Source organism: Podarcis filfolensis (assembly GCF_964270895.1).
Source record: "Podarcis filfolensis genome assembly, chromosome: 7".
NCBI lineage: Eukaryota > Metazoa > Chordata > Lepidosauria > Squamata > Lacertidae > Podarcis > Podarcis filfolensis.
In genome coordinates this window covers 91517896-91545612 of record NC_139603.1, presented here as the reverse complement: position 1 = coordinate 91545612, position 27717 = coordinate 91517896, and the positions used below count along the sequence as shown (strand labels likewise).

The window sequence follows — 27717 nt, the reverse complement described above, 5'->3', positions numbered from 1 at the left end:
CCTGATCTCTCGCGTATTCTTGGGCTGAACTGGGGGACCGTGAAAGAACCGCAGGCACGCGTGGCCTTTGCCGGACGGGGGCTCAGAGTCCGGCTCAGTCCAGCCCGAAAGCCCCGAGAGCCACAGCTGCCAGCTCGTGTATGCAATACGGCCCGGGTTGGATGCAATAGAAGGCAGCTTCCTAGGATCCTGCGCTCGAGGGCAGAGGCAGCCCCCTCCCCACAGCCAAGCCCACTTCAAGGCCGGGGGGGGGCAGTGCTAGGGGTCTTCTCCACACCCGCACTGAGAGGGCACGGAAAGAGCCCCGCAAGCAGGAACCCTGCCTGGGAGAGGGTGACTCGGGCTCTGGAACCACCGCCAGTTCCCGAGATCACTAGGACCCACCAGAGCAATGGGAAGGGCGCGTGGCAAGGGGGGGGCGCCCTCCCCCCCATCTGCTCACAGCAATCGGAGGAGCCACGCCCACAGTGGCACAGGTGGGCTGTGTGGGGCAGATCTAGCCCAGCGCCAGGAGGCCCTTTGCAATGGCGCCGCCGCCCAGAGGCACGGCAAAAGCCGTCCGGGTTGCAAGAGGGGAACCAGAGTTTGCGTCCCTGCGTCTTGGGAGACAACGGAGGAGTGCACTTTTGAGGGTCAAGTCAAACCGTTGGAAGGTTGCAGCGCCTGCTGTGGCTGCAGAGGCCGATATGCGAGAGGCGGGTCGTGTTTTGCTGCAGTTGGGGGCCGGGGCACCTGAAGATGTCCGATTGTGCTGCTGCAGACGCACCAAGGCAATTCTTCTCTCTGGGCTCCCGGCGGAGGTTATTCCTCCTCTGCTCGTTGCTTTGGATGCACGACTTGTCTACCTGTTTCTGGGGAACCAGAGACCCTCTAAAAAATACCCACAGCCCCGGCAGAGAGAGGGGGCAGCTTCCCGCTCCCCTCTCCTTCCCCGCTGCTGCTCTCTGAGATGATGCTCTAAGAAGCTAAGCGGAGCCCGATGGATCAGGCCAAATGCCCATCTAGCTGCCATCACAGGGGCTGCTCATGCAAGCTCCTTCCTCAGCGTCCCACGTCCCGCTCGGCCAGGCAGAGCCTCGGGCCATGAGGTGGCTCCCAGGCTGGCTAGTCAGGAAGGCAAACTTTACGCACCTTTGCGGCAGAACCGAGTTGGCTGTGGGGCCTCCGGGCAGCCGCTGGATTCCCTGCGCGCAGGCGCCCCCTGCTGCTCCTGGGTGGGAATGGCAGGAAGAACAGCCCTTTGGGAAGTGAGGCCTTGATCTGGTGCCCCCCATCAGCTCATGCGCCCCACTGAAGGGGCTGCAGAGTCCTCAGGCCAGCCGGGCTTTTGGCCCCGTTACCTAAAAATACAGCAAAGAAGTGGAAAGGCCCCTTTACTGCTGCCTAAGCATCCTATCTCCTCCCCTGGACTGCTGGGCCAAAGCCTTTGGGCAAAGGAGGGCTGTGGGGGTTCCCTAGAGGCTTCCTGCCAGCGTGGAGGGAAAGTAGTGGCTGCATGGGGTGCTGTGTGGGGGTTAAGGGGCTGGCAGCAGGGCTGGGGGTGGGCTACTGCTGCCTGAGCCAGCAGAACTCCAGGGCAGGGCCTGTGTGAGTTGTGGGGCTCAGGAGATTCTTCAGAGAAGGCTGCTCTGAGCTGCAGAAGGGCAATGGGAAGCAGGAAGGAATGGCGCTTGCCTGCTCTCCTGCCCCAGACCAGTCTCTCTAGAGGACGGGGAGTCCAGGGCCCTGCCCAATCCAAGGGAAAGACCGCAGCTGGGAAGCTGCCTAGTGTGGAGAAAGGCCTACGTGGGGAATGAAGCTGGGAATTTCTGCATGCCAAGCAGCTTCTCTGTTGCAGAGCTGTGGCTGCTGACTGGCAGGCATGTGGGCAGCCACCCAAGCACCCACGGCAGAACTCAGGCCTGGGCCGCCTCACCCTTTCATGCCAAAGCTGCCCTGGGACGCCACCAGCCAGTCATCTCCCACCATCCTGCCTTCTCTTGCCTGCTTCTGCAGGGGATCTTCCTGGACTCTCCCCATCCTGCCAGCTTGAGCCTCACCCTTCTTCTGACTTTTGCCTTGGCCCATGTAGTCTCAAAGGAAGATGGGAGCCTGCCAGGGGACAGGCCAGACTGGCTCATTACTGCCTTTACGGACCAATGGATCTCCAGGTTTCCAGGCAGGGGATCTCTCTGCCAGCTTCTCCTGGCGATGCCTTCTGCATGCAAGGCAGGTGCTCAGCCTCTGAGCTACATCTCTGCTCCCTTGCTTGACCTTGCTATGGCCTTAGGCATGCTTCTACACCTGTGGAGAAGTGGTCCCAATCCTGCAAGGAACCCGTGGCACTGCAGAATTGATCAGGCACCCCGGACAGAGGTCCAGAAAGTAAATGGTGTCCTCTTTATTCCATCAATACAAACGTAAGAAGGGGAGGGGGGAAGAGAGCAGGGTAACTGGGGGAGGCCCCTCCTTTTTCTAGGGCAGAAAGGTGTGACTGTAGGCGGCTTCTACTTCTGCGAAGACGGCATCAAAGAACTTTTCCCAAGAGAGCCTCATGTCGTTGGTGAACTCATTTGCCAGGAGTTCTTGGAAGACACAGAGAATGGTCTGAAACAGAAGCTGGGCAAGGAAGGCACCATTCGGGGGCAGCTTGGGATGCATTCCCAGTGACCCCCAAGGCTCTAACTGCTAGGCTCCCTTTCCAGAAGCCCCTGCTTGAGCTCCCCATGGATTCTCTGCCTGGCTCAGCCTGCAGGAGACAGCCCCAGGAGAGGCATTAAGCCTGAAGGGGGAAAGGGCAGCGGAAGAAGCCTGTGGCTGCTCTTGTGGCAAAGGGCGGTGCTGAGAAAGCCCAGCTGGGCTCCCTGTCTGGTCCCTGAGACCATTTCCCCCCATGCCATGCCCACCTGCCCCACACCTGATGCCACCTGTGCCGGCAGGTGTGGCCAGGGAAGGACACGGTGGCAAAGGGACGCTTGCATGCTTCATGGGACCTCCTTGCAGGGGAAGCTGGCTGGCAGCTCCAGTCAGCTCGGGTGGCTGCACCAGGGAGTTCCTTGTCTGGAAGGTCCTGTCTGCAGCCCCCTGGTGCCTTCAGTGAGATCTGCTTGGCTTGGCTACAGAGCACCCCTGCGCCAGACAGGCTTTGCAATGAGCCCCACTGATGTGGCCCCCTGACCTCAAGACAATGCCAGGAGAGTGGCAGGGGGTGGCCTGCAGGGGATGCCAGGATCAGACCCAGGTTCCCCCTGTGGGATCTCTCATCAATGATGCAGTCAAATGCAACATTTCTTGTTGCCTAGAATGGTGAGCACACAGGGAAATGTGGCTCCAGACAGGGCGGACTTTCTTTCATAATTTCCTCTTGCTTACTAGTTTTTGATTTTAAATCGTGGACAGTCTTCTCGATCTCTAGATTTTTAATGGTCAAGTCCTTTATTTCTCCAGTTAAGTACATTATTAATCTAGAGTTCTGCTCAGTGTTGTTTCCCATAATATCTAATTTATCGTTGATGGATTTGTTCATGCCTATGATTAAATCTCTTAAGTCTACATTGGTATCTATTTCGACCATAGATTGCCTCCTTGCAGTTCCCACTGGGATTCATTGTGATTTCTTAATGGTAGACATTGTGTTGTCTTCTTTATACGCCCACACCTCCCTATATGCACACCAAGACAGACTTTGTCCCAGTTTTTTATAATCTGTTATTGCTGTTGATGCTAAATTCAGAGTTGCATCTAGTAAGAGAGATCTGGGGGTATCTAAGAAGTTAATACTTTAACATTGATACCTTATTGGGGGAAAAACTAATTCAAAAATCGCATTCCACTCCTTATGATCTTAAAATCTAATATCTAAATCTAAATTCTATGTATTAATAATTAGAGAATTAGAGAATAATTAGAGAATTAGAGAAAAAGAATTAATAAAATTCATCAGGTCATTTGCAATCACTTTTTTGTTATAATTACAATCAATTAATAAAAATTGTTATAATTGCTCACAGACCATTGATAGAATTTAATACAAGTTCATGCACCCAATATAATATATTATCTATGGTTAGAAGAATTGGTAAAAAAAATATTTGCAAATATATTTAAATACTAGAATTGTTAAAATGAGTTACTAAGGTTTCCCAGTCTTTTCCATTAATTTGGACTGGCTGGTGGCAATTACGCCTCTTGTCACTAGATGTCGCTGCAGGTAATACAAGGTTGGTATACAGAAGCAGTTTATTGCATTGATCAGCCTCTAAGCTATATCATCCTGACGCTGCTGCTGGTTCCTTTACTGTGAGGAAGAAGGCAGAAGTTGACTCAGCTTTTTTCCTATGCCATCTTAAGATTAACTATACCTTTAATATGTGTCAGGGACTCAGGAGCAGGAGCACTGGGGAGAGAGGAAATGGAGAGCGAAGGGGAAGAATCCGAGGGCAGCGTAGGGGAGTATGACAGTGGCCCGAGAGATTCCATGAGCTTCTTCAGCGAATCAGAAGATTCCCAGAAGTGGGCGCCTATGGTCAGGGCAAGGGGGGTCCAATTTATCGTTGATGGATTTGTTCATGCCTATTGTCAGAGCTACCCTAGGTCCCAGCTCACAAAGGACCAACGCTGCTTCGTTGTTAAGTATAAAAGTCTTTATTGAAGTTCAGTTTCACTTCCAGAGCCGCAGCGCGCAGCTCCACGTCTCAAGTGTCAGACCGCTGATGCTCCGTCTGAGTCTCCTCCCCCTTGACACCAATTTAAGATTCTAGCCTTGCTCCACCTTCTCCGCTGCTCCTTCCTCCTCTGGGTCCGCCTGCCCGCTGGGGTTCCGCCCTTTCTAGCCTCTTCTCCCGCTGATTCCCCTGAGCCTTCTCCCTCCCTCCGGCGGGCTTTAGGAGCTGGTTCCCCATCCGGGTCTCCTGCTGTTCCGCGCGCCTGCACATTTGAACTTGGCGCGTGCGCCCAGCCAGCAGCTTTACTCCTGACCGTTCCACTGCTGCTGTCACTGCTTCCCCCTTCGGGGGGGCTAGCTGCAACTGACCTCCCCTCTGTTGGAGGCGTGGTCAGCCCTGACTCCCTCTCTGGAGGAGACACTGCCCCTGACACATGTGACTCTTCCCCCCCCCACTACGCTCTGGTGGGGAAACTGGTCCCGATCCTCCACTGCTGCTTTGGGGTTCCCCTCTGGCTCCTTGTTTCTGGTGCGTCCCCCCTGGGACCCCCCTTGCCCTGACCATCGGCGTCCCCTTCTGGGAATCTTCTGATTCACTGGAGAAGCTCATGGAATCTCTCGGGCCACTGTCATACTCCCCTACGCTGCCCTCGGATTCTTCCCCTTCGCTCTCCCAATCCTCTCTCCCCAGTGCTCCTGCTCCTGATTCCCTGACACCTATGATTAAATCTCTTAAGTCTACATTGGTATCTATTTCGACCATAGATTGCCTCCTTGCAGTTCCCACTGGGATTCATTGTGATTTCTTATTGGTAGACATTGTGTTGTCTTCTTTATACGCCCACACCTCCCTATATGCACACCAAGATAGACTTTGTCCCAGTTTTTTATAATCTGTTATTGCTGTTGATGCTAAATTCAGAGTTGCGTCTAGTAAGAGAGATCTGGGGGTATCTAAGAAGTTAATACTTTAACATTGATACCTTATTGGGGGGGAAACTAATTCAAAAATCGCATTCCACTCCTTATGATCTTAAAATCTAATATCTAAATCTAAATTCTATGTATAGGCGTTCAATTAATAAAATTCATCAGGTCATTTGCAATCACCTTTTTTGTTATAAGTACAATCAATTAATAAAAATTGTTATAATTGCTCACAGACCATTGATAGAATTTAATACAAGTTCATGCACCCAATATAATATATTATATATGGTTAGAAGAATTGGTAAGAAAATATTTGCAAATATATTTAAATACTAGAATTGTTAAAATGAGTTACTAAGGTTTCCCAGTCTTTTCCATTAATTTGGACTGGCTGGTGGCAATTACGCCTCTTGTCACTAGATGTCGCTGCAGGTAATACAAGGTTGGTATACAGAAGCAGTTTATTGCATTGATCAGCCTCTAAGCTATATCATCCTGACGCTGCTGCTGGTTCCTTTACTGTGAGGAAGAAGGCAGAAGTTGACTCAGCTTTTTTCCTATGCCATCTTAAGATTAACTATACCTTTAATATGTGTCAGGGACTCAGGAGCAGGAGCACTGGGGAGAGAGGAAATGGAGAGCGAAGGGGAAGAATCCGAGGGCAGCGTAGGGGAGTATGACAGTGGCCCGAGAGATTCCATGAGCTTCTTCAGCGAATCAGAAGATTCCCAGAAGGGGGCGCCTATGGTCAGGGCAAGGGGGGTCCCAGGGGGGACGCACCAGAAGCAAGGAGCCAGAGGGGAACCCCAAAGCAGCAGTGGGGGATTGGGACCAGTTTCCCCACCAGAGCGTAGTGGGGGGGAAGAGTCACATGTGTCAGGGCCAGCGTCTCCTCCAGCGGGGAGAGAGAGTGAGTCAGGGCTGACCATGCCTCCAACGGAGGGGAGATCAGTTGCAGCTAGCCCCCCCAGAGGGGGAAGCAGTGACAGCAGCAGCAGTGAAACGGTCAGGAGAAAAGTTACCGGCTGGGCGCGCGCACCAAGTTCAAAAGCCCTAAACGGCCTCGGTCCAGTATACCTGAAGGAGCGTCTCCACCCCCATCATTCTGCCCGGACGCTGAGGTCCAGCGCCGAGGGCCTTCTGGCGGTTCCCTCATTGCGAGAAGCAAAGCTACAGGGAACCAGGCAGAGGGCCTTCTCGGTAGTGGCGCCCACCCTGTGGAACGCCCTTCCAGCAGATGTCAAAGCGATAAACAACTACCTGACATTCAGAAGACATCTTAAGGCAGCCCTGTTCAGTGAAGTTTTTAACGTGTGATATTTTATTGTATTTTTGGTTTTTATGGAAGCCGCCCAGAGTGGCTGGGGAGGCCCAGCCAGATGGGCGGGGTATAAATAATAAATTATTATTATTATTATGTACAGACGCGGGGAACAGCAGGAGACCCGGATGGGGAACCAGCTCCTAAAGCCCGCCGGAGGGAGGGGGAAGGCTCAAGGGACTCAGCGTCAGAAGAGTCTAGAAAGGGCGAGACCCCAACGGCCAGGCGGAACCAGAGGCGGAAGGAACTGAGGAAGAGGTGGAGTAAGGCTAGAATCTTAAATTGGTGTCAGGGGGGAGGAGACTCAGACGGAGCATCAGCGGTCTAACAGTTGAGACGTAGAGCTGCACGCTGCGGCTCTGGAAGTGAAACTGAACTTCAATAAAGACTTTTGTACTTAACAACGAAGCAGCGTTGGTCCTTTGTGAGCTGGGACCTTGGGCAGCCCTGACAGTATGCTCCGTCTCGTTCTGAATTAACCCTCGCAGCGTGAGTTGGTGCAGCGAGGGGCAAGACTTGGCGTTTTGCGAGCTCACGAAGATTAGCAAGATGACTACAGAGGAACAGGTGAAAGAACTGCAAAGCGCAGTCACGAGGCTGTATGCAGAAGTAGAGGCATCCAGAAAAAGAGAAGACGAAGCAGTAGCGCTCTGCCGGGATCTACAAACCAGGTGGGAACGTTGGGACAAAGAGGGGCGGCCAGGATCCAAGCCGGAGGGAGTTGGCCTCGGGAAGAGGGGGGGCAGCATAGTAGCCCACTTCGACGGGAACCTGTAGCAATACCCCAACTTTAGAGCCGACATAGTTTACGCGCTCAATTTGCTTCGGAAAGACTTTAGAGATGAGGAAGAGAAAGTGGGATTCATAATTACTCATCTGCATGGGGAAGCTAAAGCGTGGCTGCGGAATTTGTGGCGCGAAAATGATCCAGCCCTCCGAGATACTGACGCATTTATCAAAGCTATGGACGCTTGTTTTAAATCAACGGTAGATGTGGATGTGGCTCGGAGGGAAATGCATGGGCTGCAGCAAGGGAAAGCCACGGTGAGGCAATATCACTCACGCTTTTTTGCGTTAGTGAACGTGCTCGGGTGGGAGAAAGACTCCATTGCCGTCAGGGATCTGTTCTGGGAGGGACTGAATGGGGCCGTGAAAGATGAGCTGGCAAGAGGAGAAAGACCTAAAAGCACCACAGAGGTCGTCCAAAGAGCACTGGCGATTGGAGTGCGCCTGGAAGACCGCCCTTGGAGCAGAGAGGAGGGGCGCAGGGCGAACACTCCAGCCAGAACAACTCCCTTCCTACCCAAAGAGACGGGGCGCGCGTTATCGACGCCTCCACTGGGGAGGGGAGAAGAGCCGATGGAGATAGGTGGTGCTAGGGCTCAGACAGCAAACAGAGCCCAAACACCAGGAGCAGTCAAGGCGAAGACTCCTAGAGGGAGCAGGAAGTGTTACATCTGCGACAGTGCACAGCACATGGCCAAAGAGTGTCCCCAGAGGATCCGGAAGCACACTGCAGCCTCAGCAACAGTAAAGGGAGCATTTCAGCAGCAAGAACAACTGCAGGGGGAAGAAGAAGCCTGGTTGGAAACAGAGCCACTGGGGCCCAGCCAGGCGAGTCAGTGAAGCAGTCCCCAGAGATTTTACAGCCCACAGATCCCCTCCCACCCAAACCAGTGGTGCAACTCACCGCATCGCTCCAGCTGCCCAATGGGCTCACCCCGGAAGTCCCAATCACCATCGACTCTGGGAGCAACGCAGACTTCGTAGGAGTGGACTTCATCAAGCAACATCGCATAGCACTCCTGCCAGCCGCGATACCCCTAAACGTGGTCACGGTCGACGGGAGGAAGATACTGGGAGGAGAGGTGATACAGCAAACACCGCCTATGGTAATGCACATTGGAAACCACTGCGAAGTCATCAGCTTCAACGTCACCCACCTGTCGGACACGCCCATAGTGTTGGGCATGAGTTGGCTGGATAGGCACAGCCCGGCATTAGCATGGTACCAGCGGCAATTAACCTTCTGCTCTTCCTACTGCGCAGAACACTGCATCCGGACTGGCCAGGAAGAGGAGGGGCAAGAGGATGATCCGCAGCTACACCTGGGCATGGTGCAAGCGGTACCCAACAAGTACAAGGAGTTTTTGGAGGTCTTCTGCGAGAGGGAAGCGGATAAGCTGCCTCCCCACAGGCCTTACGACTGCAAGATTGACCTCCTGCCGGGGGCGACGCTGCCAACTGGAAAACTGTATTCCATGTCTGAGGACGAACTGCAAGAACTCAGGGAGTTCATAGATCTCAACTTGAAGCGGGGATTCATCCAAGAATCCAAAGCAGTGGGGGGCAGTCCCGTGTTTTTCGTGAAGAAGAAAGACACGCCCCAACGCAGGCTTGTAGTTGATTATAGGACCATCAATTCCAGGACGAAGCCCACAGCATTCCCCATGCCCAAGATCGACGACCTGCTCGCGACGGTGAGGAAGGGACGACTCTTCACCAAGTTGGATCTACGAGGGGCGTACAACCTTATACGCATGCGGGAGGGCGATGAGTGGAAGACGGCCATGTTTACACCTTTAGGCACCTATGAATATCGCGTAATGCCGTTTGGTCTACAAAATGGCTCCCATACATTCCAAGCTTTCATGCATCACGTGTTAGCGGGACTCCTCTACAAGAAGTGCGTCTGCTTCCTAGACGACATCCTTATCTTCTCGGAATCGCAGGAGGCTCACGAGGGGGACGTCAAGGAGGTCCTGCAGAGGCTACGGGAGCACAGACTTTACGCCAAACTAGAGAAGTGCCAGTTCGACATGATGGAGTTGGATTTCCTGGGCTACAAGCTGTCCGACAAGGGACTCGCCATGGACAGCGCCAAGGTCCGAGCGGTATTGGACTGGAAGAGCCCGCGCAATCGGAAGGAGGTCCAGAAGTTCGTCGGCTTCGCCAACTTTTATCGCAAGTTCATCAAGGGGTTCGCGAAGGAGACGGCGGCAATCACGGACACACTCAGCTCCAAGAAGAAGAAGTTCACCTGGACGGACCAGGCGGAGCAGTCCTTTCGGAGACTCAAGCGTCTCTTCGCGTCCGAAGAACAGCTGCTACACGTAAACCCCAGCAAGCCAATGAGGGTTGAGACGGACGCCTCGGACAGAGCGGTGGGGGCGGTCCTGTTGCAGCAAGATCCGCAAGGGAACTGGAGGCCGTGCGCGTTCTACTCCAGGAAACTCAGCAAGTCGGAACAGAACTACACCATCTGGGACAGGGAGTTGCTGGCCATTCATGCAGCCTTCAAGGCATGGCGGCACTTCCTAGTCGGAGCCAGACACACAGTGCAGGTCCGCACGGACCATAAGAACCTGGAGTACTGGCGCATGGCGCGATTCCTGAACCAGAGACACATCCGCTGGGCGGAGTTCTTTGCGGATTTCGATTTCCGGATAGAATACGTCCCGGGTGACACCAACGTCATGGCGGATGCACTATCCAGGAAGCTGCAGTATCTCGAGGAAGCGGCACCGGTGGCGGCCAAACACATTTTCGCACCGAAAGCGTGGGCGTGCGCTTCAGCCGCAGTGGACCTGGACGCGGTGCGTCGAGCCCTGCAGACGGATTCGTTCGCACAATCCAAAATGGAGGAGGTGCGAAGAGGCACAGCTAAGGACGACGAGTTCCAGATACGAGACGGACTGCTCATACGCAAAGGGGCTCTCTACGTACCCGGAGACGACCTCCGCACGAAAGTCCTGCAGCAGTTACACGACGCGCCCAGCGCTGGGCACTTCGGCAAGGACAAGACGGCGGAATTGGTAACCAGAGACTTTTGGTGGCCCAAGATGAGGGGTGAAGTTGCGGATTACGTCTCCAGGTGTGACACCTGCCAAAGGGCCAAGCCAGTACACAGGAAGCCGGCGGGTCTGCTGGAACCCCTACAGACGCCGTTCGAACCGTGGGAGAGAGTGGCCCTGGACTTTGTCACAGATCTGCCCAGTTCGCGAGGCAAAACAGCCGTACTCGTGGTCGTAGACATGTTCACCAAGATGGCGCACTTCATTCCTTGCGCGAAGGTGGCCACAGCGGAACAGACCGCCAAGCTGTTCATAGACCACGTGTTCAAGGCGCACGGCTTGCCGCGGTCCATCCTGTCTGACCGGGGTCGCCAATTCATCTCGAGCTTCTGGCGGAAGCTACTGGGCATCCTGAACGTCAAGATCAACTTAGCGTCGGCACGACATCCGCAGACCAACGGACAGGTGGAGAGGGTCAACGCCATCATGCAGCAGTACCTGCGATGCCATGCGAATCAACAACCCTCGACCTGGGTGGACTACCTACCGCTGGCCGAGTTTGCCTACAACAACACGAAGCACGCGTCTACAGGGGTGACACCGTTCTTCGCCAACAATGGGCGGCATCCCAGAACCTTCCCGGGGTTAGAGCCTGAGGGGGTGGGGGAGCCACGGGGAGCAGAGCACTTAGCAGCAGAGTTACAGGAGGTCCACGAGCAGCTCCGCAGGCACTTAGAACTGGCGAAACACGCCTACAAAATGCAGGCAGACAAGCACAGGAGAGTTGGGGAAGACATTCAGGTGGGGGACTGGGTCTGGTTAGCGGCCCATGCAGTGCCGGCCAGGACGTTAGCTAAGAGGAAGCTCAAACCCAAGCAGCTGGGGCCTTACCAGGTCGCAGCACAAGTCAACCCAGTGGCCTTCCGGTTGACACTCCCGGAGGGCTCCAGAATGCATCCAGTCTTTCATAGGTCAGTGCTCACACCCTACAGGGCACCCCACAGGTTTCAGGCGCCAGGGAACACGCCAGACCCACTTAACGAATCTCCAAAGAGGGAGGGATCACGGAGGGCGACGCCACTCAACGAGGTCACGGAGATTTTGGACTCGAGGTGGGGGGAAGAGGGGGTGGAATATCTCCTCGCCAGGGAGGGTACCCAAGCCAGCGCCAACAGATGGGTACCGTGCTATGCCGTGGAGGAGCACTACCTCAAAGACGAGTTCCATGCACTCTTCCCACACAGACCTATGCCGGCAGAGTATTTCGATGACTGGCTTTTCACACCCACACTTTCAGCCAGTACGTTCCAGGGTTTTTCATCAGCTGAAGACACGACGCCGGAAACAAGCTCCCCGGAGGGGTCACTCTCGGGGTTTGCCACAGACCACTCCTATTGGTGGGACACTCAACCGGAGGTGGGGTGGCGCAGGGAGCTGCTGCGGGGACCTTTACACGCAGTCTCACCAGAGGTACCCGGGGGAGGGGAGGACATGGACGTGTTGGAGGAGGATCCTGGATTTGAGCACAACAGCAGAGAGATGGAAGCAGAAGAAATCGACGTTGACGAGCTCATTGCGGTCTGGCCAGATCCCGCGGACCGGCTGCGCACCGGGGGGGAAGAATGGTATCCCGCACTCACACCCACAGCACTGGAGCACCCGGAACCCACACCCGAAGAGGGGGAGGGGGGAAGGGGGGCTTCAAGGGGGGGATGGATGTCAGGGACTCAGGAGCAGGAGCACTGGGGAGAGAGGAAATGGAGAGCGAAGGGGAAGAATCCGAGGGCAGCGTAGGGGAGTATGACAGTGGCCCGAGAGATTCCATGAGCTTCTTCAGCGAATCAGAAGATTCCCAGAAGGGGGCGCCTATGGTCAGGGCAAGGGGGGTCCCAGGGGGGACGCACCAGAAACAAGGAGCCAGAGGGGAACCCCAAAGCAGCAGTGGGGGATTGGGACCAGTTTCCCCACCAGAGCGTAGTGGGGGGGAAGAGTCACATGTGTCAGGGCCAGCGTCTCCTCCAGCGGGGAGAGTGAGTCAGGGCTGACCACGCCTCCAACGGAGGGGAGGTCAGTTGCAGCTAGCCCCCCCAGAGGGGGAAGCAGTGACAGCAGCAGCAGTGAAACGGTCAGGAGAAAAGTTACCGGCTGGGCGTGCGCGCCAAGTTCAAATGTACAGGCGCAGGGAACAGCAGGAGACCCGGATGGGGAACCAGCTCCTAAAGCCCGCCGGAGGGAGGGGGAAGGCTCAGGGGACTCAGTGTCAGAAGAGTCTAGAAAGGGCGAGACCCCAACGGCCAGGCGGAACCAGAGGCGGAAGGAACTGAGGAAGAGGTGGAGTAAGGCTAGAATCTTAAATTGGTGTCAGGGAGGAGGAGACTCAGACGGAGCATCAGCGGTCTAACAGTTGAGACGTAGAGCTGCGCGCTGCGGCTCTGGAAGTGAAACTGAACTTCAATAAAGACTTTTGTACTTAACAACGAAGCAGCGTTGGTCCTTTGTGAGCTGGGACCTTGGGCAGCCCTGACAATATGCCTTTAATATGCCATCTTAAGGCAGCCCTGTTCAGGGAAGTTTTTAATGTGTGACATTTTAGTGTATTTTTGGTCTCTGTGGAAGCCACCCAGAGTGGCTGGGGAAACCCAGCTAGATGGGTAGGGTACAAATAATAAATTATTATTGTCAGAGCTGCCCAAGGTCCCAGCTCACAAAGGACCAACGCTGCTTCGTTGTTAAGTACAAAAGTCTTTATTGAAGTTCAGTTTCACTTCCAGAGCCGCAGTGCGCAGCTCTACGTCTCAACTGTCAGACCGCTGATGCTCCGTCTGAGTCTCCTCCCCCCTGACACCAATTTAAGATTCTAGCCTTACTCCACCTCTTCCTCAGTTCCTTCCGCCTCTGGTTCCGCCTGGCCGTTGGGGTCTCACCCTTTCTAGACTCTTCTGACGCTGAGTCCCCTGAGCCTTCCCCCTCCCTCCGGCGGGCTTTAGGAGCTGGCTCCCCATCCGGGTCTCCTGCTGTTCCCCGCGCCTGTACATTTGAACTTGGCGCGCACGCCCAGCCGGCAACTTTCCTCCTGACCGTTTCACTGCTGCTGCTGTCACTGCTTCCCCCTCTGGGGGGGCTAGCTGCAACTGACCTCCCCTCCGTTGGAGGCGTGGTCAGCCCTGACTCACTCTCTCTCCCCGCTGGAGGAGACGCTGGCCCTGACACATGTGACTCTTCCCCCCCCCACTACGCTCTGGTGGGGAAACTGGTCCCAATCCCCCACTGCTGCTTTGGGGTTCCCCTCTGGCTCCTTGTTTCTGGTGTGTCCCCCCTGGGACCCCCCTTGCCCTGACCATCGGCGCCCCCTTCTGGGAATCTTCTGATTCGCTGGAGAAGCTCATGGAATCTCTCAGGCCACTGTCATACTCCCCTACGCTGCCCTCGGATTCTTCCCCTTCGCTCTCCATTTCCTCTCTCCCCAGTGCTCCTGCTCCTGAGCCCCTGACAATTATTATTATTATTTAATAATTAGAGCCCCTTTCCTCTTTCTCTAATTCTGTTTAACAATTTTACTTACTTCCCTCCTCCTCAGCTTAATATCCCAGGCCCCTTAGCCTTTTTATTTCCTGGTTGCTTTCTCAGTGGTTCTTCTTTCCAGTCTCCTCTCCATCCTCCGTCCATCTTATTCGCCATCCGCTTTCCTCCCCAGTCTATTCTGCACACTGGCATAGGAAGAGGGGGGCGGGGGGAGTGGATCGCCCCGGGTGTCATCTCTGAAGGGGTGACAAGAGGGCACTCTGCTCCATGGCTCCAGACTGGTAGTGCCCACCAAACAAGCAATGTTTCCGTCTGTGGCTGAATGTGCCTGGGCTGCCTTTGAAAAGGCATACAGACTTTTCCTTTTTGGGTCGTGTTTGCCTATTTGCACATTTGCGGCTCACTTTGGGAGACGCTCTGGTGTCTTGCTCATCTTTCAGTGGTGCTTTTCCTAAGCTGAAATGAACTTTGTTCGAGCAATCGTCCACACCCTTGAATTCAAAGTTATCTTCAGAAGTACTGTCTGTAATGCTCTTGGTCTTTAAAGTACTCAAAGTACAGATTTCAACAACTTCACTGTGAAGATTTTCTTGCACAACGTGAGGGGAAGGGGCTCGGTTTTCTGTTTCAGTCACAGGTTGTCTTTCGAAACAATTTTTGGTTTGGGGAAATGGACCTTTCCCTCAGTGGTTCTGTTTGGGGTGCTTTCTTTTTGCGAAGGGAATCTGGGTCAAGTGTATATGAAACAAAATTTTAAAAATCCTTCCAGTAGCACCTTAAAGACCAACTAAGTTTGTTATTGGTATGAGCTTTCGTGTGCATGCACACTTCTTCAGACACGCTGAAACAGAAGTCACCAGACCCTTATTTATAGTGAGAGGGTGGGGAGGGGTATTACTCAGAAGGATGGTGGGAATGGGTGATTGGCTGTTGTTTAGTCGTTTAGTCGTGTCCGACTCTTCGTGACCCCATGGACCAGAGCACGCCAGACACTCCTGTCTTCCACTGCCTCCAGCAGTTTGGTTAAACTCATGCTGGTAGCTTCGAAAACACTGTCCAACCATCTCGTCCTCTGTCGTCCCCTTCTCCTTGTGCCCTCCATCTTTCCCAACATCAGGGTCTTTTCCAGGGAGTCTTCTCTTCTCATGAGGTGGATTGGCTGATAGGTGTGGTAAACCTGTTGACGACTGTTAATTACTGCAATTGGTGTTACAGGAAAAAGCAATGGGTGAGATGGCTAAAAATAGCTTTATATAATGAGCTAAGAATCCATGTCTCTATTCAGACCAGGTCTCTCCACGGTTTTAAGTTTGGTAATAAGTCGCAATTCAGCAACTTCTCTTTCTAGTCTGTTTCTGAAATTCTTTTGTAATAAGAATTTTGAGATACTTTATTGAATGTCCTGGGAAATTGAAGTGTTCTCCTACTGGTTTCTCTGTCTTGTGATTTCTGATATCAGATTTATGTCCATTTATCCTTTGGTGTAGGGTTTGGCCTGTTTGTCCAATATAGAGAGCTGAAGGGCACTGCTGGCATACACAATGTTAGAAGAAGAGCAATTAAATAGTCCTGAGATGGTATGTTGGATGTTATTGGGGCCAGTAATGGTGTTGTCTAGGTGTATGTGGCAGCAAAGTTGGCATCTGGATTTATTGCAGGCTCTGGTACCAATGTCCATGTTAAGTCTGGTTGTTGTATTATTGTGGGTGAGGAGTTGTTTAAGATTGGGTGGCTGTCTGTAGGCAATGAAAGATCTTCCTCCCAGAGCTTGAGAAAGAGAACTGTCATTGTCTAGGAGAGGTTGTAGATCTCTGATGATGCATTGAACTTGGGAGCTGTATGTGATTACTAGTGGTGCTCTGTTACTTTCTCTTTTGGGTCTGTCTTGCAGCAAGTTATCAGTCTGGCTTTGTTGATCTGTTGTTTAACTTCATCAGGTGGATATTTTAGTTCTAAAAAGGTTTGCTGTAGATCTCTTAGGTAAGGGACCCTGAGGTTTTCCACTTCTTTTATGATTTTGCTCTCTAGACCTTAGCATTTCAAGGCATTAAGATTTTCTAATAATCATATGTGAGTACCAACTCAGAGAGAAAATAAATTTTGCTTTTGCTTTTTAAGTCTAAATCATTTTAAGGGGAAAAAAATAATAATTCTGTCTCTCAGGTCACTGCCCAATGACTCCACTCCCCAGTGTCTTTCCCAGAAAACCCATTTGGACTGGCTGTGGAAGCTGAGCAAGTGACAAAAAGTGTTAACTCTCTTCTCAGATAGGCTATGAGCTCTGGCCACCTTATCTGAGGGACAAAGAATTCCTTGAGTATGCTCCCTAGTGGAGGAGGCCCCAGGGACAGGCATGCTGGAAGGTGCCATGCTGGCAAATGTCACATCAGATCAGAGAACCAGGAGCCAAGGCTGTGCAAACAGAAACAAGAAATGGGGGGGGGCACTAACTTCCACCTAGAGGCAGAAATTGGGACCTCCAAGAAGGTCTAGGAAACAAGTGGATTTGTGGATGGCAGGGTAGGTGGGGCCAGAGACCAGCCAGGCTGCAACTCAGCTTAGTGAGGTGAGGGAGGAACATTAACTCTGTGAGACCTCAGCGAAGGTCTAGCCTTCCACAAAGCCTCAGTGGGATCGGCCCTTTGGAAGGCCTTTCACAGCCATTGGCTCCTGGTTCTCTGATCTGATGTGACATTTGCCAGCATGGCACCTTCCAGCTGTTTTGTTGGACTCCTGTGCTGTTAGTGTTGAGAAATTGACTGTGAGTTTTGGTTCTGGAGTAATTTACTGGAGTTGAAGTTCAGCATACAATTCTCGTGAACTTTGGTAGAAATGGCTTAAGAAGTGGGGAGATCAGAAACCTTTCCCTTAAAAAAAATGCCAGTGATTTTTAAAGACACTGAGCCTGTTTTATTTTGAGGGAGGATTGTGTGGGGATGAGCTTCCAAAAAGTGTGGTAGACAGAAAGACCCCTTTCTGAATTGGAGACACTAAAGAGTTCAGCATGTCCTGCATGGTAGCACTGCCTTCTCTTGGTGCCAAGGCCTCTGTTGCCCTCCACCACTTCTGACACATTTGTAACAGCAGCCTAGGCAAAGCCTAGAGTTGGGCCACAAGGCCAGCTGGCAGTGCTGGACAAGGTCAGTTATGCCAGTGTTCCATCGCCATGGAAACAACCCACTTTCCAACGATGCCCGGTGGTTGTCAGCCAACTGCAGCTTCCTGTGCATTTTCTACAGCCTCTCCTCTGGTCATCACAGAGGTGTGCCAGGCAAGAGTTGGGGGATAAGAGAGGCAATCATAGCACCCAGGTTAGTGAGACATCCAGTGGTTTGCTGCGTTTGTGGGAGTCACTCTATTTCCACACAAGAACAACTGCAGTCCTAGGCAGCCCACAGGAATCCTTTTGAACTCCAGCCCAACCATCAATTGTGAGATTGAGGACCATTAGACCTAGTGCTGCCTTCTCCTGTGGGGAGAGTGACAGAGAGCAAGGTTTTGACCTCTTTATGAGAATGGCCCTTCAAGTACCTGAAGGTTGTTCTCCTGCCTCTCCTCCCCAAGTCTACAGCAGACTAAACAAAGCCAGTTTCCTCAACCTTTTCTAATAGATTTTGCACATCTTTGACCAACTTTCTTCTCCTTTTCTGAATCTGCTTCAGTTTCTCTGTTACAACCTGTAATGGTTCTAGGGGTTGCTCGTGCGTAAGCCGGTGCCAACACCTGGCTGGGTTGCCTGAGTGAACCTTTTCTGTCCGGACAGCCACTCACCCGTGGCTGTCTCAATCGCTGGCAGAATCCGTCAGTGGGCGTTTCTTGAACTTCATCCAGCAAAGAAGTTCTTTGACGCCTAGTCTCCTCCTACTCTCCCTGCGCGGAAGCCTTCTGCGCAAGGAGGGCGTAGGCAGCGGAGGACCCTTACTCTCCCCGCTGGTCCCCGGCAAGGAGTCATGGGACCGCCTCGCTGATTCCCCATCTGCCCCCCTTCTCCACTGGTGCTACGCTGATTCTCTTCCCCAGAAGCTGGGCTGCCTCTCCCCCTCCCAGGATGCTCTCTGGAATCCCTCTGGAGCTTGCTCTCTCCCTCCGGCACTGATGGCAGTTCCCTGACATCCACCTCCTCCTCAGGACCCCACCCCACCCCTGGCGCGATTTTCCGATACAACCTCCTCTCTCTCCTCGGCCGACGATGCGGGGAAACCCCTGAAGGAGCTGTCATCATCTTCTGAGGATTCAAAACCAGCCTCCCATCCGCTCCGATCTCTTCCCTCTGGTTGAACCTCCCAATCTGATTCATCTCCCTCGGACACCTCCTCTCCCTCCTCTTCAGAGGCAGGAAAACCCACAAAGTCCCCTTCGTCATCTGTGGGTCCAAATTCTTCCTACCAGAATCTAGCTAATGGTTTGGGCTTATCTGGGAACAAACTGTGGAATTCTTCCACCAGATACCCGTCAGTAATTGATTCAGCAGGGACCCATGTGTTTGCCGACCTAGGTTCCCCCTCCCAGGCTACCAAGTACTCTACCTGGTGACCTCGCCACCTTGAATCGAGTATTTCCGTGGCTTCGTTACAGTGTTCCCTCTCCTCTACTTGCGGGTGGGTGGCAACCCCTCCCTCCCGTCCCGGGAATTCCCGCCCCTCCCTGTAAGGTGAAAGTAGGGACCTATGGAACACCGGATGTATCTTCATGCTGTCAGGCAACTTGAGTTTAAATGCCACTGGGTTAACCTGCTGTATTACCTCAAAAGGCCCCAGCCGCCTCGGCTGCAACTTCTTGCACCCTCCCTTTAGGGGCAACCCTTGGGATGACAACCACACCCGGTCTCCCACCCGTATGGCCTCCCCCTCCTGACGGTGCCTGTCTGCCTGCCTCTTGTAAACTTCCTTGGCCCGCTCCAAGTTCAACCTGAGTTGCTGGTGTAAGGCCCCCATTTCCTCCACAAATTGCTCAGCCGCAGGTACACTCCATCCTCCCTCCCCCCGCCCCGGGAACGCCCTGGGGTGACACCCGTAATTGGCCATGAAAGGGCTCATTCCCGTGGACACGTGTTCAGCGTTATTGTACGCAAATTCAGCCAAAGCTAATTTCTCTACCCAGTCGTTCTGTCTCTCGCTGACATAACAGCGTAGGTATTGCTGGAGTATACCGTTCGCTCTTTTGGCTTGTCCGTTGGTTTCTGGGTGCCTCGCCGTCGAGAAGCTCACCTCGACCTGTAGCAAGCTCATGAGCTTCCTCCAGAACCGGGATGTAAATTGTTTCCCGCGATCCGAGATTACCCTCAAAGGAGCCCATGCAGTCTAAAAATGTGATCCACAAACAGCCTGGCTGTCTCCTCTGCCGTTGCTGCATGTGAGCAAGCTACGAAATGGCACATTTTAGTCAGTAGATCGACTACTACCATGACCGCTGTCTTTCCCCTTGACTTGGGCAGATCTGTCATAAAATCAATGGACACCACCTCCCAGGGCTTTCCCGGTGTAGGTAAGGGTTCCAGTAACCCCGCGGGGGCAGCCCTTTCCCCCTTAGCCCTCTGGCATCGGTTGCACCCTCGTACATATTCTCGTACGTCTTCCCTCAACTTTGGCCACCAGAACTGTCTGGTGACAAGTAGCATGGTCTTGTGCTGTCCAAAGTGCCCAGCTGTTGGGTTGTCGTGGAGTTGTCTAAGTACCTTCCCCCTCAAAGTCTCCCCCGGTACATACAGCGCCCCCTTATAGTACAGTAGCCCTTCCCCCTCAAAGTCTCCATTGCCTTCCTTACCGTCCCGGAGTTCCCTGATTTTTGTCTGAGCGAACTCATCGTCTCTGGTGAGCCCTGCCAGTTCTCGTTTCCCAACCAACGCTCCCCCCCACACCCACCAGTCCTCGGGGAACACGTGCCTGGTCTCTGGTGGTCCCTCTCCTTCCATGTACTCCGGTTTCCGGGAGAGAGCATCTGCCCTTACGTTTTCCTCCCCCGGCACGTATCGGATCTTGAAGGACAACTTGGCGAACTCCTGGGACCATCTGATCTGTCTGGTTGAGCACTCGTGCGGTCCGCCAGTATTCCAAGTTCTTGTGGTCAGTTCGGACCTGGATCTTGTGCCGCGCCCCTATCAATAGATGTCTCCATTGCCGAAATGCCGCATAGATCGCAAGCAGTTCTCGGTCATACACTGTGTAGTTTTGCTCCGACTTGCTCAGCTTCCTTGAGAAAAAGGCACATGGCCTCCAGTTCTTCTTGGCCCGGGGCTGCAAAAGGACCGCTCCAATGGCGCGGTCGGACGCGTCCGTCTCCAGTCTCATGGGCTTCTCCGGATCCACGTGCAGGAGCTGCTCTTCCGAGGCGAACACTTTCTTCAGTCTTTCAAAGGATTGCTGCGCCCCCTCTGTCCACGCGAACTTCTTTTTGCTACTAAGACAATCCGTTATGGGCGCTGTCAAGTGAGCAAAGTTCTTTATAAACTTCCTGTAGAAGTTGCTGAAGCCTAGGAACCTCTGCACATCCTTTCTGTTTTGGGGAGCTTTCCATTCCAGCACTGCCTTCACTTTGCCCGGGTCCATAGCTAGTCCTTTGTCTGACAACCTGTACCCCAGGAACTCGACCTCCCTGGCGTGGAATTGGCATTTTTCCAGCTTGACCCACAACTGATGCTTCTTCAATCTCTGTAGCACCTCCCTGACGTCTCTGACATGTTGCTTTTCATTGTCCGAATAGATTAAGACGTCATCCAAAAAGGCTACGCAATTATTGTACAGTAGGCCCCAACACATGGTGCATGAAGGCTTGAAAACAGGCGGACCTCGATTGTAATCCAAATGGCATGCTTAAGTACTCAAAAGCCCCCAGGGGGGTGAACATGGTCGTTTTCCATTCGTCCCCCTCCCTTATCCTAACCAGATTGTATGCTCCCCTGAGGTCTAGCTTGGTAAAAATCTTCCCCGGCCTCACACGTGTCAAAATATCGTCAATCCTGGGCATTGGGAAAGTCACGGGTTCTGACACCAGGTTTAGGGCCCGGTAATCCACGACTAATCTGGGCTGATTAGTCTCTTTTTTGTCCACAAAGGACACCGGACTGCCCCCCCCCACTGCCTTTGATTCCCTTATGAAGCCTCTCTTCAGGTTCTTGTCAATAAACTGCCGCAACTCCTGCATCTCCCGGTCGGACATGGCATACAGCTTACCCACCGGTAACTGAGCCCCCGGAAGCAGGTTGATTTGGCAGTCAAAGGGCCTGTGGTGGGGCAGTCTATCTGCCTCCCTCTCGCTGAAGACCTCCTTCAAATCAGCATATTGTGGTGGCACCTCCCCTTTTTGCTCCAGGGCCAACCCAGCCACCCTGGCCACAGTCATTCTTGGTTCCTTCCCTCCCAGTGTTCTAAGCAGTAAACTGACCCAAAGGTGATCGACCACTGATGCCATGACACCACTGGGTCATGTATTGCTAGCCAGCTCATTCCCAGTATTATTAGGGGTCCTGCCAGCGTGGCCACGTGAAAGGCAATGGTTTCCGTGTGCCTGGAGACCCTCATTCGCATTGGCGGTGTCTGGTGTGTCACTTCCCCTCCCAGGAGTTCCCTGCCATCGATGGTAGTCACCTGCAAGGGAAAATCTAGTGGTAACAGGTGGAGTTGATGCTCCAGAGCGAAGCCTCTGCTGAAGAAATTACATGAGCTGCCAGAATCTAGCAGTCCCTCCACTTTGACGGGGTGCCCATTTGGGAGTTCTAGCACCACCTCTATGGCTATAGCTGCCTTGGGGGGGGTCAGGCTGGGGCACTTCTATTGGTCGCTGGCCTGGCTGCTGCCCCTGCTGGTTGGCAGCCAGGCGTTGTCGTTTCCCTGCACTGGCCCTTCCTCCCCCTTCTCGTCGTGGCCTGCAGCCCCTATCATGCCTTGCCAGGCTTTTCGTTGGGGGCAGACCTTTGCAAAATGTCCCGGTCGCTGACAGAGGAAACACTTCTTGGTAGTTTTCCACTTCTTCCCCTCCCTTTTCCGACCTTCACCAGCGTTTGAAACTTCGTGCGCGCGCACTCCATCAATTTCCATCGGCTCCGCCACCTGGGAAGGCTCCCTCGGCATCTCCGGAATGAGGTTGTCATGGAAACGTTCCGCCCTTATCTCCTGCTTCTCCTGAGCCCGCGCTTCCTGGCGTACACCGATCGCAAGCACAGTCTTTGTGAGTTCATCCATCGACCGCGGGCGGGGCGCTCGGGACAACTCGTCTTTCACTTCGGGGGACAGACCCGCTTCAAACAACATTTGCATTGGTTCAGAGTCCAGATCCCACCCGAGCTTGTGGACTAACATCGCAAAACGCGACCAGTAGTTTCTGACGGATAGGCCCCCCTGCTTGCACCCCATCAGCTCCCACCGTGTCACGCTTTGCTCAACCTCGCTGGAGAACATCGCGTCCATTCCCTGGTAGAATTTCTTAAGATCCTTCAATGCATCATTCTGCGTCGCCATTAGGGGCCTGATCCATTCGCGCGCCCCATCCTGCAGATGTCCCACAATATAAGCCACCCTCTCCCCGTCATCCGCAAAGTCATTTTTTTGCAATTCCAAAGTGTACTGAATTTCCGTTCGGAAAGCATTGTAGTCTGGGGCTTTCCACCAAACTTGTGTACCAGCCCCGGGACCTTCCTCCCTATCGGGGTGGCTCTGACCTGTGCATCCTGAGCCCGTCTCTCCTCCAGCTGCGCAGACAGGGTAGCTACATGCGCCTCCAGGTCTCGGTTCCTCTCGACCAGACCTCGCACCATGGCTTCTTGCTCTGTCTCTCCGGCCGGCCCTGTTTGGCTCATCGTGCTGCCTCTCCGGGGCTGCGCACAAGCAATGTCAGGGACTGACGGATTGCTGTAATGGTTCTAGGGGTTGCTCGTGCGTAAGCTAGTGCCAACACCTGGCTGGGTTGCCTGAGTGAACCTTTTCTGTCTGGACAGCCACTCACCCGTGGCTGTCTCAATCGTTGGCAGAATCCGTCAGTGGGCGTTTCTTGAACTTCTTCCAGCAAAGAAGCTCTTTGACGCCTAGTCTCCTCCTACTCTCCCTGCGCGGAAGCCTTCTGCGCAAGGAGGGCGTAGGCAGCGGAGGACCCTTACTCTCCCCGCTGGTCCCCGGCAAGGAGTCATGGGACTGCCTCGCTGATTCCCCATCTGCCCCCCTTCTCCACTGGTGCTATGCTGATTCTCTTCCCCAGAAGCTGGGCTGCCTCTCCCCCTCCCGGGACGCTCTCTGGAATCCCTCTGGAGCTTGCTCTCTCCCTCCAGCACTGATGGCAGTTCCCTGACACAACCCTACCTAAAGTGTGGTGGTGCTTACAACCAAGCCCGGTCCTCCAAATTATGTCTGAATAGTTCAGAATAAAATGGAACTACTACTAACTGTGAAACAGAAACTGCTTCTGCTGCTAGAGCTGGAGCTCCACTTTGCCTCTTTTCCCCATTCCATTGCACGGTTGATTAGGGACCAGGGGTGTGGGGGGTGGGCGGCATTGTGGTCTAAATCACTGAACCTCTTGGGCTTGCCAATCAGAAGGTCGGTGGTTCAAATACCCAATTCCAATAAAGGGGGGGATGCATTTTGCCAAACCCATTTTTTTAAAAGCTGTGCATGAATCCACAGTGTAAAAAAGGTAAAAAGGTAAAGGACCCCTGGACGGTTAAGTCCAGTTAAAGGCGAATCTGGGGTTGCAGCGCTCAACTTGCTTCAGGCCGAGGGAGCCAGCGGTTGTCTGCAGACAGCTTTCCGGGTCATGTGGCCAGCAGGACTACACCACTTCTGGTGCAACAGGACACCGTGACAGAAACCAGAGTGCACGGAAATGTCATTTACCTTCCCGTCACAGCGATACCTATTTATCTACTTGCACTGGCACGCTTTCAAACTGCTAGGTTGTCAGGAGCTGGGACAGAGCAACAGGAGCTCACCCCGTCGCAGGGATTCGAACTGCCGACCTTCTGATCAGCAAGCCCAAGAGGCTCAGTGGTTTAGATTTCCATATAGTTAACTCATATGGTTCAGAAGAATATTCTCTGCTGAAAAATTTAGGTTTTTTTTCTGAACAGTCATATTTATAAAATCCAGCACTTTCTCCCAAAATTAAGTATAGAACACGGTATAAACATATGTTTCAGGGAGGCATGGTCCTTAACACATCTCCAGCATAAAGCAATCTTAGCAAATCATTTTTTATACAGATGTAAAGGAGTCCAATAGATTCTAAATATTATTTTCTGCTGTATAAGTCTTAAGTTAAGATCCATTGATACCATGGGTATAGCAGCTAAAATACTTTCCCATTGTCTAGGTAATATTGAAATTTCTAATTCTTTATTTCATTCATTTCTTAAGATCTGGATATCAAACTTATTTATGGTTAGTAGGTCTCTATAAAAAGTAATTGCAGGCTTTTTTTGTTTCAAGTGAATTACTCAATTGCTCAGTATCACAGGTGCCTCAGAAATTGAGAAAGTTGTGGCCCAAACAGACTCATGTTCCTCATCTATCAGTTGGTCCAGAGGTAATATACCTGCTTCCATCCAGTTTTTCCATATTACCATCTTTTTATCAATTTTTAATATAGGGTTTCCCCACAACGTGAGTTTGGCATGCGAGTATGGATCAAATTGATTTGTATCATCAATCTCCTTTATTGGCATTTAAAAGTGCCAGATTAACCTGGCGGTGCAGTTCAGCTTTTGATATTGCTTTCACTGTGGAGCAAAGGAGCCAACTTCTAGGGGCCAAAGTCCCTTCAGCTCACTGTAAAATATTTTAGGGAGCCGAATCCCCCCAAAGTTGATGGACATTGTCATTCAGATGCAGGGTTGCTATTATGTTATGTATTTTGTGTTTTTATGTTGTAAACCACCCTGTGATGGTTGGTGGTGTATAATTTTAATTAATAATAAGAGAAAATAAGAAAAGTCTAAAGGGATGTATGTTGGGGGGGCATCTTAATTTCACACATAGGCTAATGGGGTCTGAACTGGCACTGGTGAACCAAGAACAAGACCGTGGGGGTCACAGCAGGTAGTTCCATGTATTTGTCTTTACCTAGTGTGCATCCATGCTAGAGATCATTAGGAAAGGAATTGGAAGTAAAACTGCCAATTTCATGTTGCCATTATACAAATCTATGGTGCAACCATACTTTGACTACCGGTCACTCCCCTCGGAAATGATATTTTAGAGTTGGAAAAGGGAAAGCAATGTGATCAAGGGAATGGAACAACTCCCCTATGAGGCAAGAGTTTGGGGAGCTTTTTAGTTTAGTAAGAACAATTCATCTTTTACAGTAACAATAACAATAATCACATCTGGCAGTGTCTAGAACCCGACCCCTTAGCCCAAGATGCCACCAAAGAAGAAAAACACCAAACCGAAGAAGAAAGCCAAGAAGAAAGCCAAGGATGCAGCCAAGGGGCAAACAAGTTCCTTGCCATACGTCAGTGAGAGGGAGATATACCTGCAGAAGGAATTTGAAACCTTGACAGAGCACATCAAAACATACACTCAGCGTGTGAGGAACTTTCAGTGGGAAAACGAGTTCCTGGACAAGGAAGCCCAAAAGATCCGAGATATCAACAAAGTCTACATCTCCTACATAAACAGACGCACCCTCCGCAACCAGAACGCCATCATTTCTCTGAATGACCAGAATCTCTCAGACTTAATCCAGATCCGGAAGCAGAAGGCAAAGCTGACCACTGAGTACCAGGAAAAGGAGAGGGATGTGAGGTCCCAGCTGATAGAGATGGAGACAAAGCTCTCCCTCGTGAACAAGGAAATTGAAGCACTGCAGCCTTACCAGGAGCTGCAGTTCCAGCAGCTGACGCGGATCCGGGACCTGGAGAAGGAGCTGCTGGTCATGAAAGTGCTGCACACGGAGCAAATGCACAAGCTCAAGAGTGAACATGTACAGCAGGTGACAGACTATGAGATGCAAGCTCAGCTGAAGATCCAGGCTCTGGCGAGGCTGGCTGAAAAGGAAGCAGTGCGCAGCCTCATCCAGCACACTAAGCAGGTGAAAGCTGACAACCGGCGCCTGCGTCATGAGCTTGTGGACCTCATCAGAGAGGCCAAAGTGCTGAAATCCCTTGTGCTTCACCTGAAGGCGCAGCAGCAGCTGCTGCTGCGAGAGCACCAGTACAGGCAAGACCTTGCCCGCTTGCGCAGGTGGCTTAGGCATCGAGGGGCTCGGCTGCTCATCCCCAGTGGCACCAGCTTCAGATGTACCACACCGGTTAGGAGCAGAGTCATTGCCACGCAGGAAATCAGCTCCAGGTTTCTCACAGGCGGGGAACAGGTCCCAAGGTTGCAGCCAGGTGTCCAAGAGGCTCAAGAGAGCTTGCCATTACTTAGGATTCCCAGCGCCTCACTCCCTACAAAGTACCAGTGAGCTGGAGCTGGAGATTGCAGCTTCCTGTTTCTCCTACTTTCACTACCAAGAAGGTATATGGATAAGGTAACATGCCCCTTAAACATGTTCCAGGGTCAATCCTGTGCTGCAGGCAATCCAGTCATACAAGGTGCATCACATGCCAACCAGGGTCCTCTTCCACAGAGCCAGCTAAGCCCCAGGCCCTGTGCAGCTGCTAAGCATCCCTCACATTGCCTCGAGATGACACTCTTGGTCCCATCACCTGGCCCCAGGGCTGAGTTGTCCCACTGCCACCAGGCAAGCACCCCGAGGGATTGTGGCTGCTGCTGATTCCTCTCAGAGAGGCGAAGCCCAGGTCAACGGCCAAGTCAAGATGGCAACAGAAAGGGGCAGAAGCAGTGCCAGGCACACAGCCCTCCTGTCAGTAGGGGAGGGCAGCAACATCGCTGGTCTTTGTGCAGAGTTTAAACATTTAAAACTCTTGTTGGTTGTCTTCGTGTTATTTTTGTTCTTACTGTTTTGTTCTTGTTGTAAGTTTCCTGGGAATTTTTGTGCTAAAGTGTGACACAGAAATATATAAAATAAATGTCACTTTCCCAGCCTCTGTCTCCTTGGTGACACATTGATGGACGCGTAGTCTGGTTAGGGAAAGGATCTCAGAAACAGCTTTGATTCAGTAGTGCCGGTGTGCAAGTGTGCCTGCTCCCGAACACAGAGGCTTACTTCTGATAGCACACGCCCAGGCCTCTCTCCTTAAATGCAGGTCTCAATGTGCACAGAAGGCTGTTGTAGGATTGCAGCCTAATGGTGCCAGGTGCAAACCCTTCCAGGTCTCATTTTGACAGCCCCCCAAGTTTCCCAGTGCAGCAGCTCGTTTCCTAAAGAGCCTGGCCTCAGCCCCAAGCAGTAGAAGCCCCTGGGTTAGTCAGGGGGCTGGGAGCAAGGCAGTGGCATCTGGCTCAGCCTGGGCCTAAGAAGACGGGGGGGGGGGGTAACACCCAGATGCCAGTCTGACCCCATCCCATGAGTGTGCAAAACACCTTGGGCACACTCAGTTTAGCTGAATTACTTGTACCTTGCTTTTCTATTAAAATAATAACCAAACAGCTAACAATTAAAAAGAAAATTCAGTGTAA

General features: G+C 52.5%; 1 protein-coding gene across 1 annotated transcript; it reads left to right on the top strand.

The window, feature by feature from the left end:
- The first annotated feature begins 17360 nt into the window (after positions 1-17360).
- CCDC166 (coiled-coil domain containing 166) lies at positions 17361-27181 on the top strand. Its single transcript, XM_083622222.1, has 2 exons — positions 17361-17520; positions 25525-27181. The coding sequence occupies exon 2, from the start codon at positions 25553-25555 to the stop codon at positions 26597-26599; it is 1047 nt and encodes a 348-aa protein (XP_083478348.1). The 5' UTR covers positions 17361-17520; positions 25525-25552; the 3' UTR covers positions 26600-27181.
- Positions 27182-27717: the final 536 nt, after the last annotated feature.